This window comes from Bombina bombina, chromosome 1 (genome assembly GCF_027579735.1).
Source record: "Bombina bombina isolate aBomBom1 chromosome 1, aBomBom1.pri, whole genome shotgun sequence".
NCBI classification, from domain to species: domain Eukaryota; kingdom Metazoa; phylum Chordata; class Amphibia; order Anura; family Bombinatoridae; genus Bombina; species Bombina bombina.
The window spans coordinates 1,427,173,244-1,427,190,896 of NC_069499.1; the positions used below are offsets into that span (position 1 = coordinate 1,427,173,244).

The following is a 17,653-nucleotide window of genomic DNA, read 5'->3' on the forward strand; positions in this document are numbered from 1 at the left end:
GAATCTTCTCAAAGCTTCTGGGGTCTCTCTTGGCAGTGATCAGGTCTCTGGGAATTACTGTAGCGCCTTACCTGGACTACATATTGGTTCAGGTGCCATCCTTTCTGCAAGCAAACTCTCATACAGAGATCTTGTCTTTTCTACGTTCCCACGGATGGAAAGTGAATCTGGAAAAGAGTTCCCTTGTTCCAGCTACAAGGGTAATTTTCTTAGGGAAAATAATTTTTCAGAGAGAATCTTTCAGACTGAGGTTAGAAAGTCCTAGATCCTTTCCGCTTGCTTCTCTCTCTGCAGTCTACTTTTCGACCATCAGTGGCTCAATGTATGGATGTAATTGGTCTGATGGTCACTTCCATGGACATCATTCCCTTTGCTCGATTCCATTTAAGAGCTCTGCAGTTATACATGCTCTGACAATGGAACAGAGACCATTCGGATCTGTCTTGGGATAGATCTAAACCAGTCAACAGGAGACTCTCCCGTGGTGGCTTTGTCAGGATCATATGTCTCAGGGCCCATTTTTCCGGAGACCACCTTGGGTGATTGTGACCACGGACGCCAGCCTGCTAGGCTGGGGTGCAGTCTGGGATTCGGTAAAGGTGCAGGGACTATGGATTCAGGAGGAATCTGCTCTCCCCATATACATCTTGGAGTTGAGAGCGATTTACAATGCCTTGCTGGCTTGGCTTTAGTTGTCCTTAGCCCAGTTTATCAGTTTCCAGTCGGACAATATCACCTCAGTGGCTTACATCAACCACCAGGGAGGAACTCGGTGTTCCTTAGCCATGAAGGAGGTGGCTCGGATTGTTCTGTGGGTGGAAGCTCACAATTGCTTTCTCTCTGCTATCCCAATTACAGGAGTGGACAACTGGAAAGGGGATTTCCTGAGCAGACAGACATCTCATCCTGGGGAGTGGGCTCTCCGTCCGGATGTGTTCTCCAGGTTAACCCTCAAATGGGGGGTGTCGGAGTTTGATCTGATGACGTCTCGGCAGAACGCCAAGCTTCCGAGGTACGGTTCAAGGTCAAGAGATCTGCAAGCCGCTCTGATAGATGCTCTGGCGGTTCCTTGGAATTTCAGGCTAGCATACCTGTTTCCTCTGTTTGCTCTTGTTCCACAAGTCATTACTCGTATCAAGCAGGAGTATGGTATGTGGACCTTGTCAAGATGTCATCTCTCCCACCTTGGAGGTTACCTCTGAGGAAGGACCTTCTAACTCAGGGTCCTTTCCTTCACCCAAATCTCGTTTCTCTGAAGCTGACTGCTTGGAAATTGAACGCTTAGTTTTATCTAAGCGTGGTTTTTCTGAGTCGGTCGTTGAGACAATGATTCAGGCTCAAAAGTCTGTTAGTAGAAAGATTTATCAAAGTATGGTGTATATACCTTTATTGGTGTGAATTCAAGGGCTACTCTTGGAGTAAGGTCAGGATTCCGAGGATATTGTCTTTTCTCCAGGAAGGTCTGGAGATGTGATTGTCAGTCAGTAGTCTGAAAGGTCAGATTTCTGCATTGTCCATTTTGTTACATAAGCGTCTGGCGGATGTGCCAGATGTTCAATGCTTTTGTCAGGCCCTGGTCAGAATCCGGCCTGTGTTTAAGTCTTTTGCTCTTCCTTGGAGCCTTAACCTTGTTCCTAATGTTTTACAGCAGGCTCCGTTTAAGCCTATGCATTCTATAGATATAAAGTTATCTTGGAAGGTTTTGTTTCTTATTGCTATCTCTTCTGTTCGTAGAGTCTTGGAACTCTCAGCTTTGCAGTGTGATTTGCCTTACCTTATCTTCCATGCTGATAAGGCGGTTCTTCATACTAAATTAGGGTTTCTCCCTTAAGTGGTTTCAGATAGAAATATTAATCAGGAAATTGTTGTTCTTTCTCTCTGTCCTAATCCTCCTTCTCATAAGGAACGTTTGTTGCACAACTTGGACGTTGTGCGTGCTTTGAAATTTTATCTACAGACTAAGGATTTTCGCCAGTCTTCTGCCCTGTTTGTCTGTTTCCCTGGAAAACATAAGGGTCAAAAAGCTACTGCTACTTCTCTTTCTCTCTGAGAGAAGTATAATTTGTTTTGCTTATGAGACTGCCGGTCAGCAGCCTCCTGAGAGAATTACAGCTCATTCGACGAGAGCTGTCTCTTCTTGTTGGGCCTCCAAAAATTAGGCTTCTGTGGAACAGATTTGCAAGGCTGCAACTTGATCATCTCTACATACTTTTTCAAAATTTTACAAATTTGATTCTTTTGCCACGGCTGAGGCTTCTTTTGGGAGAAAGGTACTTCAAGCGGTGGTGAATTTCTGTTTAGGTCTGTCTGTCTTGTTCTCCCTCCCTGGTCTTTTTTGTCCTCTAGCAAGGGTATTGGTTCCCAACAGTAATTTAGGTTGTTGTGGACTCACCATATCTTAGGAAAGAAACAAAACTATATGCTTACCTGATGAATTTAAGCATACATTTTTTTTACACTCCCCTCTTATTATGAAAGTCATTATTTTCTATCCAAGATGTCACTGCAGGTATTTGAAGGTGAGTTACTCTATATGTGCTAACATGTCAGCTATGGAATACAATAAAAGCTAGATTTTAGCATGAAGCGCGTAATAACCTCATTACCATGTTTATAATTGTATAAGTGGTGGGATGCATTAAAAAAATGGTAGAAATTAAATATTGACTTTTTTTATACAGTCATGAATTGTATAACATAAATATATGATTTGAGGGTTACATAAATTTACATTTTGCTATGTTTTGATTTAAATTAGACTTAATTATACAATCTTCCATAAATGTTAAGACCCTTATCTAATTTTATTTTACAGGGTTATCTTTGTTTCAAAATGCTACTGAAAACACTGTTGTGTCAAGTGCAACTGTAACGAACAGTAATTCTACAGCATCTATCAACTCTACAGTTTCAGCAATAAAAGATAATGATTCTTCATCTGATACGCCTCCTTATGCTTCTAAAAACTTTGCTTACTCTCCTGCAACCTCCAGTTCGGAAGTCCCTTCCTCCTCAGTCTTTAAGACAACGGCAGAAACTAGTTCAAATTTAAAGCAAACTGTTAATCCTCTTGAGTTTTCAAGTCAGACTGTTCAATCAACAGAGAATGCAATAACCCAGTTACCAGAATTATCTAAGCCTAATGATGAGGCTCAGCCATCAAGTCTGGAAATGAAAATTCACAACTTTTTGAAGGGGAACCCAGGATTTAGTGGTTTGGATCTAAACATTCCTATTCTTAGTGGCCTAGGTGCTAATGCTGTTGCTGAGACACCTGAATTTAATCGTGGCCTCCCAAGCTCCTCACTTGATAATGTTGATGGAACACCAGTCCGTGATGAGAGAAGTGGAACTCCTACTCAAGATGAAATCATGGACAAACCATCTAGCAACGTTGATACATTATCATTAATTTCAAAAATAATTAGTCCTGGTTCTTCTACACCCAGTAGTACAAGGTCTCCCCTTTTAAACAAGGATAGTGACTTCCAAAAACCAGGCAGCATGCCTACATATAGATCTTTTGGCCTCAGCGGAAATTCACCTAATGCATATACTGAGACTATGGACAAAACACCCTCATTTATCGATTCTCCTATCACTAAGTTTTACCCTGAAACAACATTTCAAGAGGATGGAGATTATCGTGATTTTGATTATTCTGTTCCCCCACCCACAACTTCTGTCAGTCTTGAAAATAACCCCACAAAATCCAATTTAAAGTCTAATCAAGGTCTGGGTGCTTCTGAATATCCGCCAAACATTTCTGGTTTTAGTCAATCCCAGGACTTTGGCAGGCATTCATTTCCTTCATCTATGCAGGCTTCTTTTAATCCTGGAGAGGCTAGTGATCAGTTGTCCCCATCCTCTGAAATGTTTGGGAGATATAGCTTAATGGGAGGTGACATGGAACCTTCTAGATCTTCACCTTCAAAAGGTGACCTGTTTTTCCCACCTGACAATATTAATCATAGTTTATCCTTATTACATTCTGGTATATCACAAAGTCAGTATCAAGAATCTCCTCACTCTCAAACCCAATCCCTTAATTTTTCTACAAAAACAAATGTTCCTGATTTGCCACAGGGGTTAGGAAATTGGAAGGAGGAACAACCGTTATGCTCCACTGTTTCAGTATCTTCAACAATAGAATTTAAAAACATGCTCAAAAATGCATCACGTAGGCCCTCTGATGAGAACCATTTCAGCCAAACAAACCCAGACAATTTAAATGAAGAGGTTAAGGTGTCTGCACTTGATAGCACACAAATTTCTTCTGAAGAACAGCAACAGCAAGAAGAGCATTTTCATATAGAAACTAGAGTTTCATCAGATTGTGCTGATTTACCAGATAATAAAGAGGAAAAAGGAGCTCCAATAGAGACCTTGGGGTATCATAATTCTGGAAACATTAACTTATCTGGGGAGCCAATTAAAACAGTAGAATCAATGCGAGTTGGAAACAGAGGCCATGGGAGAGGGGGAAGTAGAGTGGGGTGGTTTGAAATTGGTAGCACTGGAAGTTCTTTTGATGATCTATCTGGTGGTTCTGAGCAAACTTCAGTTAGTACTAGCAGTTCCAGAGTTGGATTTGAAACACCACCAGAAGAGCTTTTACCGAGATATTCTGATGCATTAAGTGATTTCAGAGGAAATAAAATGCAATCTTTTGAGCACCGTTTACCACCCCCTCCCATTGTCGCATCTATGGAACGAAGTGGTAATTTTCCAAATGAGCAAACTGGTCCCCCTCCTGGTCCACCTCCTAATTTACCACCTGACCATGGAAGTCTATTTCCTAGAGATCACCCTGTTCCTTCGCATATGAACTCAGTTGAACCACCAAATTCCTTAACACATGGCTCTCGTTCACGACCCATGGATCATGGCGGAACTCCTTTTCCAATGCATCCTCCCCCAGATCTTGGTGGCATTCCATTTTCACCACAGTCTGTAGATATTCGCAACCCATTCTCACAAGATCACAATATCATTCACCAGGGCTCTATGAGAGAACATTTTGGCTTGCTCCCAGTACCCGCCAGAGATCATGGAGTTCCTTCTATTGACCATAATGGTCCACCTCTTGGTAGGGTAAATGAAACATTGCCCCTTCACTCTAGAGACCCTCATAGCTCACATGGTGCCCCACCACCCCCTCTTATTGCTCACCATCATAGAGACAATACAAACAGAGGTGGCTTTAGACAACCACGTCCAAATTTCAGACCTAGAGAACCATATCACAACTTAAAACGACCACGCCCACCTTTTGGAAGAGGGCCTCATTTTTTTGCCCCAAAGCGCCCCTTTTATCCTCCAAGGTACTAACACAATAGTATAATAATATAATTATAAAAAAAGGTTATTTGTTAAAAGGCACAATTTTTTTTTTTAACTTGTCCCAAATTGCAACTTTAATTTGGATGTAAGTTCTGTATGTTTAAAACAAACTGCAAATTAAATTATTTTATCATGTTCCATCTAAATGCCGCAAAGTCAAACGGGTTATAAATCAAGCACTCTAAGCACGACCAATTTAACAATATGCAAACCCTTTCACTATCCCTTTAGCCCTTTACACAGGATTTTGAGAAATTAAACCTGGCAGTTGTGGTGATGTAATTTTTTTCATATTGGTTTTTCCACGTTTACACTATTATAACCATGTCTGATCCAACTTATGGATATACAATATCTGTGTTTCTCTCTAGTGATACATTTCCAGATCCAGATAGGTGACACACAAGGGCAGTTAGTAGGTACGTTTTAGTCATTCATTTTTATTTTATTTTTTCATTTCTTACCAATATTGATTGCAAGTTGTTAATACTTTCAACATAAAGCATACCACCTTTCAATATAAATAATACCGTTACAAAATTGAGTGTTTCAAGATTAAAGTCTGATAAGGTACCATCCAGTCTGGGGTTCCTTACTAAGGAAGTGTGAATATTTGTTGCCTTTTACTAATATAAGTTGCATATGTTTTAAACATTGAGTAGTTCTTTGCTATTTATGGTTTCACTTTGTACAGCATTGTGCATATTTGAAATTTCTCGAATATTTACTTTTCTTTCCTAAGATATGGAGAGTCAAACGTCATCAATTACTAGTGGGAATATCACTCCTGGCCAGCAGGAGGAGGCAAAGAGCACCACAGCAAAGCTGTTAAGTGTGACTCCCCTACTCATAAACCCCAGTCATTCTCTTTGCCTTGGTCAATGGAGGAGGTGAAGTTCTGGTGTCTGAAGAAAATTGGATTTCTTTGCTACAAGCAAGATTTTTGGGTCTAGCCGTAGTCCACGTTAATCTCTTCAGTAGGGTAGTGCTGGCTTTAAAGTAGTTAGGAACTTGTAAGGTGGGCCTTACTGTGTTTTCTTAACATTTTCTGCCCTAGTGTAGAAAGCCAGAGTAGGTTTACTCTTTTTTTTCTTTTTCTTTTTTCTTTTTTTTTTCTACAGGTCTCTGTGAGGAGTGGTATCCTCTTACACCGTGTAATCTGTCGTCCTGCTGGATGGCTAGATTGCAGGTAAGTGCTTTTTCTCCTAGGGATTGCAGTATTTTAGAACTTCTCTGATTGTAGCTTCAATTTTTACTGGGACAAAATTATACTTTTGTAGGATATAATGGGCAGGATGCAGGCACTGTGGTAACATGGATACTCATGGGTTAATTCCTTTTGTGTAGGGGTTTAACCAATGTTTTATTGCTTATTTTTGGCTCAGTGTTAATCAGCAGAAAAGCTGCAGTTTTTATTGAGAAGAGCTATGAATACGTTTCTTAACAATCTCTGCATATAAGGTTCCACTTTGTGTTGACTTATTAATACCAGCGGCTATTTGATTAGAGCCAGTCAGACAGATCCACACAACTTAAACTTTGTTTGGCAAAACAATATTCACTGCAAATGTTAGCTTTTCTGTTTCGGCTCTGCTTGCTGTGGGAACGCACGCTTTTGATTGAGGGCGCAGTTCCCTTTAGCCGGTCACGTGACTCGCACTCCATATGAACGGAGCAGCGGTCTGAGGCAAGCATATACAGTGTTTCTCCCTTATCCGGTTTTGAGGGTTTTATCGTTTTTCTTCCTGGGTCAGATAGGAGCACCTCAGTATATCTGAGGTGTAGAGGTGACCATATTTTGCATTAAAGGTTTTCAAGTTATTTTCTTTGGGGGGAAATTTTTTTTTCTTAAAGTGACAGTGTCAGTTTTTTTTAGAAGCCCAAATTGTTGTCCCTTTACAATTTTTGTTCCTCTTGTGTAGAAAAAAACTCTAAAATGTAAAGACAAGCTTTTTATTGAGACTGATGTCTTTCAGGATGATGCTGTTCAGGCAATGCCACAGCTTTCTCCTCAAACATCCCAAGCCTCTATGGCGTCACATGCAGTTCCTCTCAGACTAGTGGAGTCAATTTGCCTGCAGAATTTGCTGCTCGGGTATCTTCTGCGGTATCTGCAGCATTATCTGCTTTTCCTATGCTAAATGGGAAACGCAAGAGGAAAATTAGAGATTCAGATAGTAAGGTTTCTGCTCCATCTTCTGCTACTCAGATTACTATTCCTTATAAGTCTGAGGAGGAAACGTGTTTCCTCTGAGGGTAAAATCTCAGATTTGGACCGTATAATTCCTTCATCTGATGCTGAAGTAGTATCCTTTAGATTTGAGTTTGTTCACCATCGTGTATTACTAAAGGAGGTTTTGGCTACTTTGGACAACTTCTATACGCCTGTTGGTGTCAACCCTAAGAAATCTAGTAAACTTTACTATGATGTTCCTTCCACTGTGGAAGGGTTTCCTGTTTCAGACCGTACAATAAAGCTTAAGGTACAGGAATGGGAGAGACAAGGGATTATTTTTTCCCTGTCTTTAAAAGATGTTTCCTGACGTTGATTCCATTAAGGACTCATGGCGCACAGTGCCTAAAATAGAAGGGGCCGTTTCTACTCTGGCTAATAGAACTACTATTCCCATTGAGTACAGCTGCTCTTTTAAGGATCCAACAAAAAAGCTGGAGGCTTATTTGAAAAAGATGTACATTCATCACGGTCTTCAATGGCAACCTGCAGTATGTATTGCCACTGTGTCAAGTGCTGCATCGTTTTGGTACGGCACTTTGTCTGATGCACTTCAGGTGGAGACTCCTTTGGAGGAGATCCAAGATAGTATTAAGGCTCTCAAACTAACCAATTCCTTTATTTCTGATGCTACAATGCAGGTTATTAATCTAGGAGCCAAAATATCTGGCTTCGCTGTGTTAGCCCGCAGGGCGTTGTGGCTAAAATCTAGGTCAGCTGATGTTACTTCCAAGTCCAAGCTTCTGGCGCTTCCTTACAAGGGTAAGGCCTTGTTCGGACCTGGTCTGGCAGAAATAATTTCCGAATTTATGGGTGGAAAAGGGTCTTTTCTGCCACAAAATAATAAGAATAGCCATAGAGGACGTCAGAGCGTTCATTTTGTAACTTCAATGGAATGTCCTCCTCTTCCAAGCAGGAGTAGTCTAAGTCTTCTTGAACCCTAATCAGTCCTGGAACAAGGGGAAGCAATCTAAGAAACCCGCAGCTGAGTCTAAATCAGCATGAAGGGTTTGCCCCCAATCCGGGATTGGATCAAGTGGGGGGCAGACTTTCTTCTGTTAAGTGTGATCAGTCCACGGGTCATCATTACTTCTGGGGATATTACTCCTCCCCAACAGGAAGTGCAAGAGGATTCACCCAGCAGAGCTGCATATAGCTCCTCCCCTCTACGTCACTCCCAGTCATTCTCTTGCACCCAACGACTAGATAGGATGTGTGAGAGGACTATGGTGATTATACTTAGTTTTATATCTTCAATCAAAAGTTTGTTATTTTAAAATAGCACCGGAGTGTGTTATTATCTCTCTGGCAGAGTTTGAGGAAGAATCTACCAGAGTTTTTGTTATGATTTTAGCCGGAGTAGTTAAGATCATATTGCTGTTTCTCGGCCATCTGAGGAGAGGTAAACTTCAGATCAGGGGACAGCGGGCAGATGAATCTGCATAGAGGTATGTAGCAGTTTTTATTTTCTGACAATGGAATTGATGAGAAAATCCTGCCATACCGATATAATGTCATGTATGTATACTTTACACTTCAGTATTCTGGGGAATGGTACTTCACTAGAATTACACTGTAAGAAATACATAAAGCTGTTTAATAACTAGAGATTATGTTTAACGTTTTTGCTGGAATGTAAAATCGTTTTCATTTACTGAGGTACTGAGTGAATAAATGTTTGGGCACTATTTTTCCACTTGGCAGTTGCTTAATCTGTTTTCTGACAGTTTCTGTTTTCCCTCACTGCTGTGTGTGAGGGGGAGGGGCCGTTTTTTGGCGCTTTTACTACGCATCAAATATTTCAGTCAGCAACTCATTGTATTCCCTGCATGATCCGGTTCATCTCTACAGAGCTCAGGGGTCTTCAAAACTTATTTTGAGGGAGGTAATTTCTCTCAGCAGAGCTGTGAGAATTATAGTTTGACTGAGATAAAAAACGTTTATTCTGTAATTTGTTTCCTGCTTCAGAATTTGTTATCTTTGCTAATGGGATTAAACCTTTGCTAAAGTTGTGTTGTTTACAAGGATTGAGGCTATAACTGTTTCAATTTATTAATTTTCAACTGTCATAGATCTTCTGTGCTTCTTAAAGGCACAGTACGTTTTAATATTATTCTAATTGAATTGTATTTCCAAGTTGCAAGTTTATTTGCTAGTGTGTTAAACATGTCTGATTCAGAGGATGATACCTGTGTCATTTGTTGCAATGCCAAAGTGGAGCCCAATAGAAATTTATGTACTAACTGTATTGATGCTACTTTAAATAAAAGTCAATCTGTACAAATTGAACAAATTTCACCAAACAACGAGGGGAGAGTTATGCCGACTAACTCGCCTCACGTGTCAGTACCTACATCTCCCGCTCAGAGGGAGGTGCTTGATATTGTAGCGCCGAGTACATCTGGGCGGCCATTACAAATCACATTACAGGATATGGCTACTGTTATGACTGAGGTTTTGGCTAAATTACCAGAACTAAGAGGTAAGCGTGATCACTCTGGGGTGAGAACAGAGTGCGCTGATAATATTAGGGCCATGTCAGACACTGCGTCACAGGTGGCAGAACATGAGGACGGAGAACTTCATTCTGTGGGTGACGGTTCTGATCCAAACAGACTGGATTCAGATATTTCAAATTTTAAATTTAAACTGGAAAACCTCCGTGTATTACTAGGGGAGGTGTTAGCGGCTCTGAATGATTGTAACACAGTTGCAATACCAGAGAAAATGTGTAGGTTGGATAAATATTTTGCGGTACCGACGAGTACTGAGGTTTTTCCTATACCTAAGAGACTTACTGAAATTGTTACTAAGGAGTGGGATAGACCCGGTGTGCCGTTCTCACCCCCTCCGATATTTAGAAAAATGTTTCCAATAGACGCCACCACAAGGGACTTATGGCAAACGGTCCCTAAGGTGGAGGGAGCAGTTTCTACCTTAGCTAAGCGTACCACTATCCCGGTGGAGGATAGCTGTGCTTTTTCAGATCCAATGGATAAAAAGTTAGAGGGTTACCTTAAGAAAATGTTTATTCAACAAGGTTTTATATTGCAACCCCTTGCATGCATTGCGCCGATCACGGCTGCAGCGGCATTCTGGATTGAGTCTCTGGAAGAGAACATTGGTTCAGCTACTCTGGACGACATTACGGACAGGCTTAGAGTCCTTAAACTAGCTAATTCATTCATTTCGGAGGCCGTAGTACATCTTACTAAACTTACGGCGAAGAATTCAGGATTCGCCATTCAGGCACGCAGGGCGCTGTGGCTAAAATCCTGGTCAGCTGATGTTACTTCTAAGTCTAAATTGCTTAATATACCTTTCAAAGGGCAGACCTTATTCGGGCCCGGGTTGAAAGAGATTATCGCTGACATTACAGGAGGTAAAGGCCATGCCCTGCCTCAGGACAAAGCCAAGACTAGACAGTCTAATTTTCGTTCCTTTCGTAATTTCAAAGCAGGAGCAGCATCAACTTCCTCTGCACCAAAACAGGAAGGAGCTGTTGCTCGCTACAGACAAGGCTGGAAACCTAACCAGTCCTGGAACAAGGGCAAGCAGACTAGGAAACCTGCTGCTGCCCCTAAAACAGCATGAATTGAGGGCCCCCGATCCGGGATCGGATCTAGTGGGGGGCAGACTTTCTCTCTTCGCCCAGGCTTGGGCAAGAGATGTTCAGGATCCCTGGGCGCTAGAGATAATATCTCAGGGATACCTTCTGGACTTCAAATACTCTCCTCCAAGAGAGAGATTTCATCTGTCAAGATTGTCAACAATCCAGACAAAGAAAGAGGCGTTTCTACGCTGCGTACAAGAGCTCTTGTTAATGGGAGTAATCCATCCAGTTCCACGATCGGAACAGGGACAGGGGTTTTACTCAAATCTGTTTGTGGTTCCCAAAAAAGAGGGAACTTTCAGACCAATCCTGGACTTAAAGATCCTAAACAAATTCCTAAGAGTTCCATCGTTCAAGATGGAGACTATTTGGACAATTTTACCTATGATCCAAGAGGGTCAGTACATGACCACTGTAGATTTAAAAGATGCTTACCTTCACATACCGATTCACAAAGATCATTATCGGTACCTAAGGTTTGCCTTCCTAGACAGGCATTACCAGTTTGTGGCTCTTCCATTCGGATTGGCTACAGCTCCAAGAATCTTCACAAAGGTTCTGGGTGCTCTTCTGGCGGTACTAAGACCGCGGGGAATCTCGGTAGCTCCATACCTAGACGACATTCTGATACAAGCTTCAAGCTTTCAACCTGCCAAGTCTCATACAGAGTTAGTGCTGGCATTTCTAAGGTCACATGGATGGAAGGTGAACGAAAAGAAAAGTTCACTCGTTCCACTCACAAGAGTTCCCTTCCTGGGGACTCTTATAGATTCTGTAGAAATGAAGATTTACCTGACAGAGGACAGGCTAACAAGACTTCAAAGTGCTTGCCGCACCCTTCATTCCATTCAACACCAGTCAGTGGCTCAATGCATGGAGGTAATCGGCTTAATGGTAGCGGCAATGGACATAGTACCCTTTGCACGCTTACACCTCAGACCACTGCAACTGTGCATGCTAAGTCAGTGGAATGGGGATTACTCAGACTTATCCCCTTCTCTGAATCTGGATCAAGAGACCAGAAATTCTCTTCTATGGTGGCTTTCTCGGCCACATCTGTCCAGGGGGATGCCATTCAGCAGACCAGACTGGACAATTGTAACAACAGACGCCAGCCTTCTAGGTTGGGGTGCCGTCTGGAATTCTCTGAAGGCTCAGGGACAATGGAGTCAGGAGGAGAGTCTCCTGCCAATAAACATTCTGGAATTGAGAGCAGTTCTCAATGCCCTCCTGGCTTGGCCCCAGTTGACAACTCGGGGGTTCATCAGGTTTCAGTCGGACAACATCACGACTGTAGCTTACATCAACCATCAGGGAGGGACAAGAAGCTCCCTAGCTATGATGGAAGTATCAAAGATAATTCGCTGGGCAGAGTCTCACTCTTGCCACCTGTCAGCAATCCACATCCCGGGAGTGGAGAACTGGGAGGCGGATTTCTTAAGTCGTCAGACTTTTCATCCGGGGGAGTGGGAACTTCATCCGGAGGTCTTTGCCCAAATACTTCGACGTTGGGGCAAACCAGAGATAGATCTCATGGCGTCTCGACAGAACGCCAAGCTTCCTCGTTACGGGTCCAGATCCAGGGATCCAGGAGCAGTCCTGATAGATGCTCTGACAGCACCTTGGGACTTCAGGATGGCTTACGTGTTTCCACCCTTCCCGTTGCTTCCTCGATTGATTGCCAGAATCAAACAAGAGAGAGCATCAGTGATTCTAATAGCACCTGCGTGGCCACGCAGGACTTGGTATGCAGACCTGGTGGACATGTCATCCTGTCCACCTTGGTCTCTACCTCTGAAACAGGACCTTCTGATACAGGGTCCCTTCAAACATCAAAATCTAACTTCTCTGAAGCTGACTGCTTGGAAATTGAACGCTTGATTTTATCAAGACGTGGGTTTTCTGAGTCAGTTATTGATACCTTAATACAGGCTAGGAAACCTGTTACCAGAAAGATTTACCATAAGATATGGCGTAAATACCTATATTGGTGTGAATCCAAAGGTTACTCTTGGAGTAAGGTTAGGATTCCTAGGATATTGTCTTTTCTACAAGAAGGTTTAGAAAAGGGTTTATCTGCTAGTTCATTAAAGGGACAGATCTCAGCTCTGTCCTGGCGTCCAGGCTTTTTGTCAGGCTTTGGCCAGGATTAAGCCTGTGTTTAAAACTGTTGCTCCACCATGGAGTTTAAACCTTGTTCTTAATGTTTTACAGGGCGTTCCGTTTGAACCCCTTCATTCCATTGATATAAAGTTGTTATCTTGGAAAGTTCTATTTTTAATGGCTATTTCCTCGGCTCGAAGAGTCTCTGAATTATCAGCCTTACATTGTGATTCTCCTTATTTGATTTTTCATTCGGATAAGGTAGTCCTGCGTACTAAACCTGGGTTCTTACCTAAGGTAGTTACTAACAGGAATATCAATCAAGAGATTGTTGTTCCTTCTTTATGCCCAAATCCTTCTTCGAAGAAGGAACGTCTACTGCACAACCTGGATGTAGTCCGTGCTCTAAAATTTTACTTACAGGCAACTAAGGAATTTCGACAAACGTCTTCTCTGTTTGTCATTTACTCTGGGCAGAGGAGAGGTCAAAAAGCTTCCGCTACCTCTCTTTCTTTTTGGCTTCGTAGCATAATTCGTTTAGCTTATGAGACTGCTGGACAGCAGCCTCCTGAAAGAATTACAGCTCATTCTACTAGAGCTGTGGCTTCCACTTGGGCCTTCAAGAATGAGGCCTCTGTTGAACAGATTTGCAAGGCTGCAACTTGGTCTTCGCTTCATACTTTTTCCAAATTTTACAAATTTGACACTTTTGCTTCATCGGAGGCTATTTTTGGGAGAAAGGTTCTTCAGGCAGTGGTTCCTTCTGTATAAAGAGCCTGCCTATCCCTCCCGTCATCCGTGTACTTTTGCTTTGGTATTGGTATCCCAGAAGTAATGATGACCCGTGGACTGATCACACTTAACAGAAGAAAACATAATTTATGCTTACCTGATAAATTCCTTTCTTCTGTAGTGTGATCAGTCCACGGCCCGCCCTGTTTTTAAGGCAGGTAAATATTTTTTAATTTATACTCCAGTCACCACTTCACCCTTGGCTTTTCCTTTCTCGTTGGTCCTTGGTCGAATGACTGGGAGTGACGTAGAGGGGAGGAGCTATATGCAGCTCTGCTGGGTGAATCCTCTTGCACTTCCTGTTGGGGAGGAGTAATATCCCCAGAAGTAATGATGACCCGTGGACTGATCACACTACAGAAGAAAGGAATTTATCAGGTAAGCATAAATTATGTTTTCTCTGTTCTATCAAGCTTGGATACAAGATGTCCCAGATCCCTGGGCTGTGGACATGGTATTGCAGGGATACAAAATAGAATTCAAAACTTTTCCTCCCAGGGGCAGGTTCCATCTCTCAAGATTACCTGCAGTCCAGATAAAGAGAGAGGAATTGCGTCCTAGACCTTTCTTCACCGGGAATGATAGTTCCAGTTCCTGTACGGGAGCAGGGTCTAGGATTCTATTCAAATCTGTTCGTAGTTCCCAAAAAGGAGGGAACTTTTCACCCTACTTTAGACCTAAAGTTTCTCAACAAGTTTCTCAGACTACCATCCTTCAAAATAGAAACCATTCATTCCATTCTTCCCTTGGTCCAAGAGGGTCAGTTCATGACGACCATAGACTTGAAGGATGTGTAGCTTTATGTTCCCATCCACAGGGATCATCACAAGTTACTGAGATTCATATTTCTAGACAAACCCTTTCTGTTTGTGGATCTTCCGTTTGGCCTTGCATCAGCTCCCAGAATTTTTTCAAAGGTTCTGGGGGCTCTTTTGACAGTGATCAGGTCAACAAGCCAACTCTCATACAGAGATTTTGTTGTATTTTTTTATGTCCCCACGGATGGAAAGTGAATCAGAAAGAGTTCCCTTGTCACAGCTACAAGGGTAGTTTTCTTAGGGACCATAATAGATTCCCTATCTATGAAAATATTTCTGACAGAGGTCAGAAAATCCAAAATTCTTTCTTCTTGCCTCTCTGCAGTCTACTGTTCGGCCATCAGTGGCTCAATGTATGGAGGTAATTGGTCTGATGGTCTCAGAAGATAGATCTATATCAGGCGGCAAGAGACTCTCCCGTGGTGGCTTGCTCAGGAGCATCTGTCTCAGGGCACATGCTTCCGGAGGCCTTCCTGGGTGGTTGTGACCACGGACGCCAGCCTGCTGGGCAGGGTAGCAGTCTGGGATTTGATCAAGGCGCAGGGACTATGGACTCGGGAGGAGTCTGCTCTCCCCATCAATATCTTAGAGTTTAGAGCAATTTACAATGTTCTGATGGCTTGGCCTCAGTTGTCCTTAGCCTGGTTTATCAGGTTTCAGTCGGACAAAATCACCTCAGTGGCTTACATCAACCACCAAGGAGGAACTCGATGTAGGTGATTCGGATTGCTCTGTAGGCGAAAGCTCACAACTGCTATCTGCCATCCACATTCCAGGGGTGGACAACTGGGAAACGGACTTCCTGAGCAGACAGACATTTCATCCCAGGGAGTGGGCTCTCCATCCGGAGGTGTTCTCCAGGTTAACCCTCAAATGGGAGGTACCAGAGTTGGATCTGATGGCGTCTCGGCAGAACGTCAAGCTCTTCCAAGGTACGGTTCAAGATAAAGTGATCCGCAGGCAGCCCTGATAGATGCTCTGGTGGTTCCTTGGGATTTCAGTCTGGCATACCTACTGTTAAGTCTTTTTGTCAGGCCCTGGTCAGAATCAGCCCTGTGTTTGTCTGTTGCTCCTCCTTGGATCCTTAACTTTGTTCCTAAAGTTTTGCAGCAGGCTCCGTTTGAGCCATTGCATTACATAGTAAGTTAGGTTTTCTTCAGAAAGTGGTTACAGATAGAAATATTAATCAGGAAATTGTTGTTCCTTTTCTATGTCCTAATCCTTCTTCTAATAAGAAATGTTGGTTGCACAAATTAGATATTGTGCGTGCTTTAAAATTGTATTTACAGACGACTAAGGATTTTTGCCAGTCTTCTGCCCTGTTTGTTTCTCTGGAAAGGATTAGAAAGCTACTGCTGCTACTTTTTTTTTTCTCTGGTTGAGAAGTATTATTCATTTTGCTTATGAGATTGCCGGTCAGCAGCCTCCTCAAAGAATTACAGCTCATTCCACTAGGGCTGTCTCCTTCTTAGGCTTTCAAAAATGAAGCTTCTGTGGAACTGATTTGCAAGGCGGCAACTTGGTCCTCTGCATACTTTTTCCAAATTTGATACTTTTGCCTCAGCCGAGGTTTCTTTTGGGAGAAAGGTTCTTCAAGCGGTGGTGCCTTCTGTTTAGGTCTGCCTGTCTTGGTATTCGTCCCTAGTCATCTGTGTCCTCTAGCTTGGGTATTGGTACCCACTAGTAATTGATGTTGTGGACTCTCCATATCTTAGGAAAGAAAACAAGATTTATGCTTACCTGATAAATCTATTTCCGGATATGGAGAGTCCACCCCCCCCCCCCCCCCTTAAATTTTAAGACTGGTATTTTTTACTAAACTTCAGGCACCTCTACACCTTTTGTGTTCCTTTTTTCCATTTCCCTTCGGTCGAATGACTGGGGATTATGGGTAGGGGAGTGACGCTTAACAGCTTTGCTGTGGTGCTCTTTGCCGCCTCCTGCTGGCAAGGAGTGATTTTCCCACTAGTAATTGATGATGACATGGACTTTCCATTTCCGGATAGAAATAGATTTATCAGGTAAGCATAAATCTTGTTTTAATGGGATCAATATTTCATTTTGGAAACATGATTTAAGAAATCATGTATCGAAAGTCATGAAAGCCTGAATTTAAAACTAGATATGCTATATATAGTATGTATTAAACATGCACGCAGGAACAAACAACCAGCTCATCTTCTTTTTAGCCCAGTAATGCTTTTCACAGACTAGAGCTTTCCTCTATAATATATATATTATATTTACATAATTTGGGTAAACTGCCCTCAACCTGCATTATTGATATGTAACGAAACTTTCAGATGCAGCACCCGGGCATATACATGAAAGGTATTGAGTGAGTGCATGGCAGCTTGGATAATATATGTATGTATGTATGTATATATATATATATATATATATATGTATATATATGTATATGTGTGTGTTCCATTAGTTCTAAATGCAATTTTCATGAATTTCTTACTGAGCAGTAGGATTTTTTATTTTTATTTTATATCCTATACTAGTCAATACCGTGATATTTTTTATTAGCTTTGACCATTTTTTTTTAAAGCACTTCAGACAGAAAACTTTCAATTGAAAAGGTGATTGCACATTTATGTAAACCGTTTTGTAAGTCATTGCCTATGAACATCATACTTGCTGTCCTAGTTTTAATTTTGCTTTTTCAAATACTACATTTTTATATTTTTGTGAGCTGCCTCTTTACTGTTGCCGCCGCAGTTTGGATCTACCAGAAAATCATCC

At 42.1% G+C, this 17,653-nt stretch overlaps 1 protein-coding gene across 1 annotated transcript in view; it reads left to right on the top strand.

The window, feature by feature from the left end:
* RPRD2 (regulation of nuclear pre-mRNA domain containing 2) overlaps positions 1-5,620 on the top strand; it is a 117,475-nt gene extending 111,855 nt beyond the window's left edge. Inside the window, exon 3 of the mRNA XM_053705443.1 lies at positions 2,816-5,620. Coding sequence (XP_053561418.1) covers positions 2,816-5,331 — 2,516 coding nt within the window. The 3' untranslated portion in view covers positions 5,332-5,620. The remainder of the gene's footprint in view (positions 1-2,815) is intronic.
* The last annotated feature ends 12,033 nt before the right edge of the window (positions 5,621-17,653 follow it).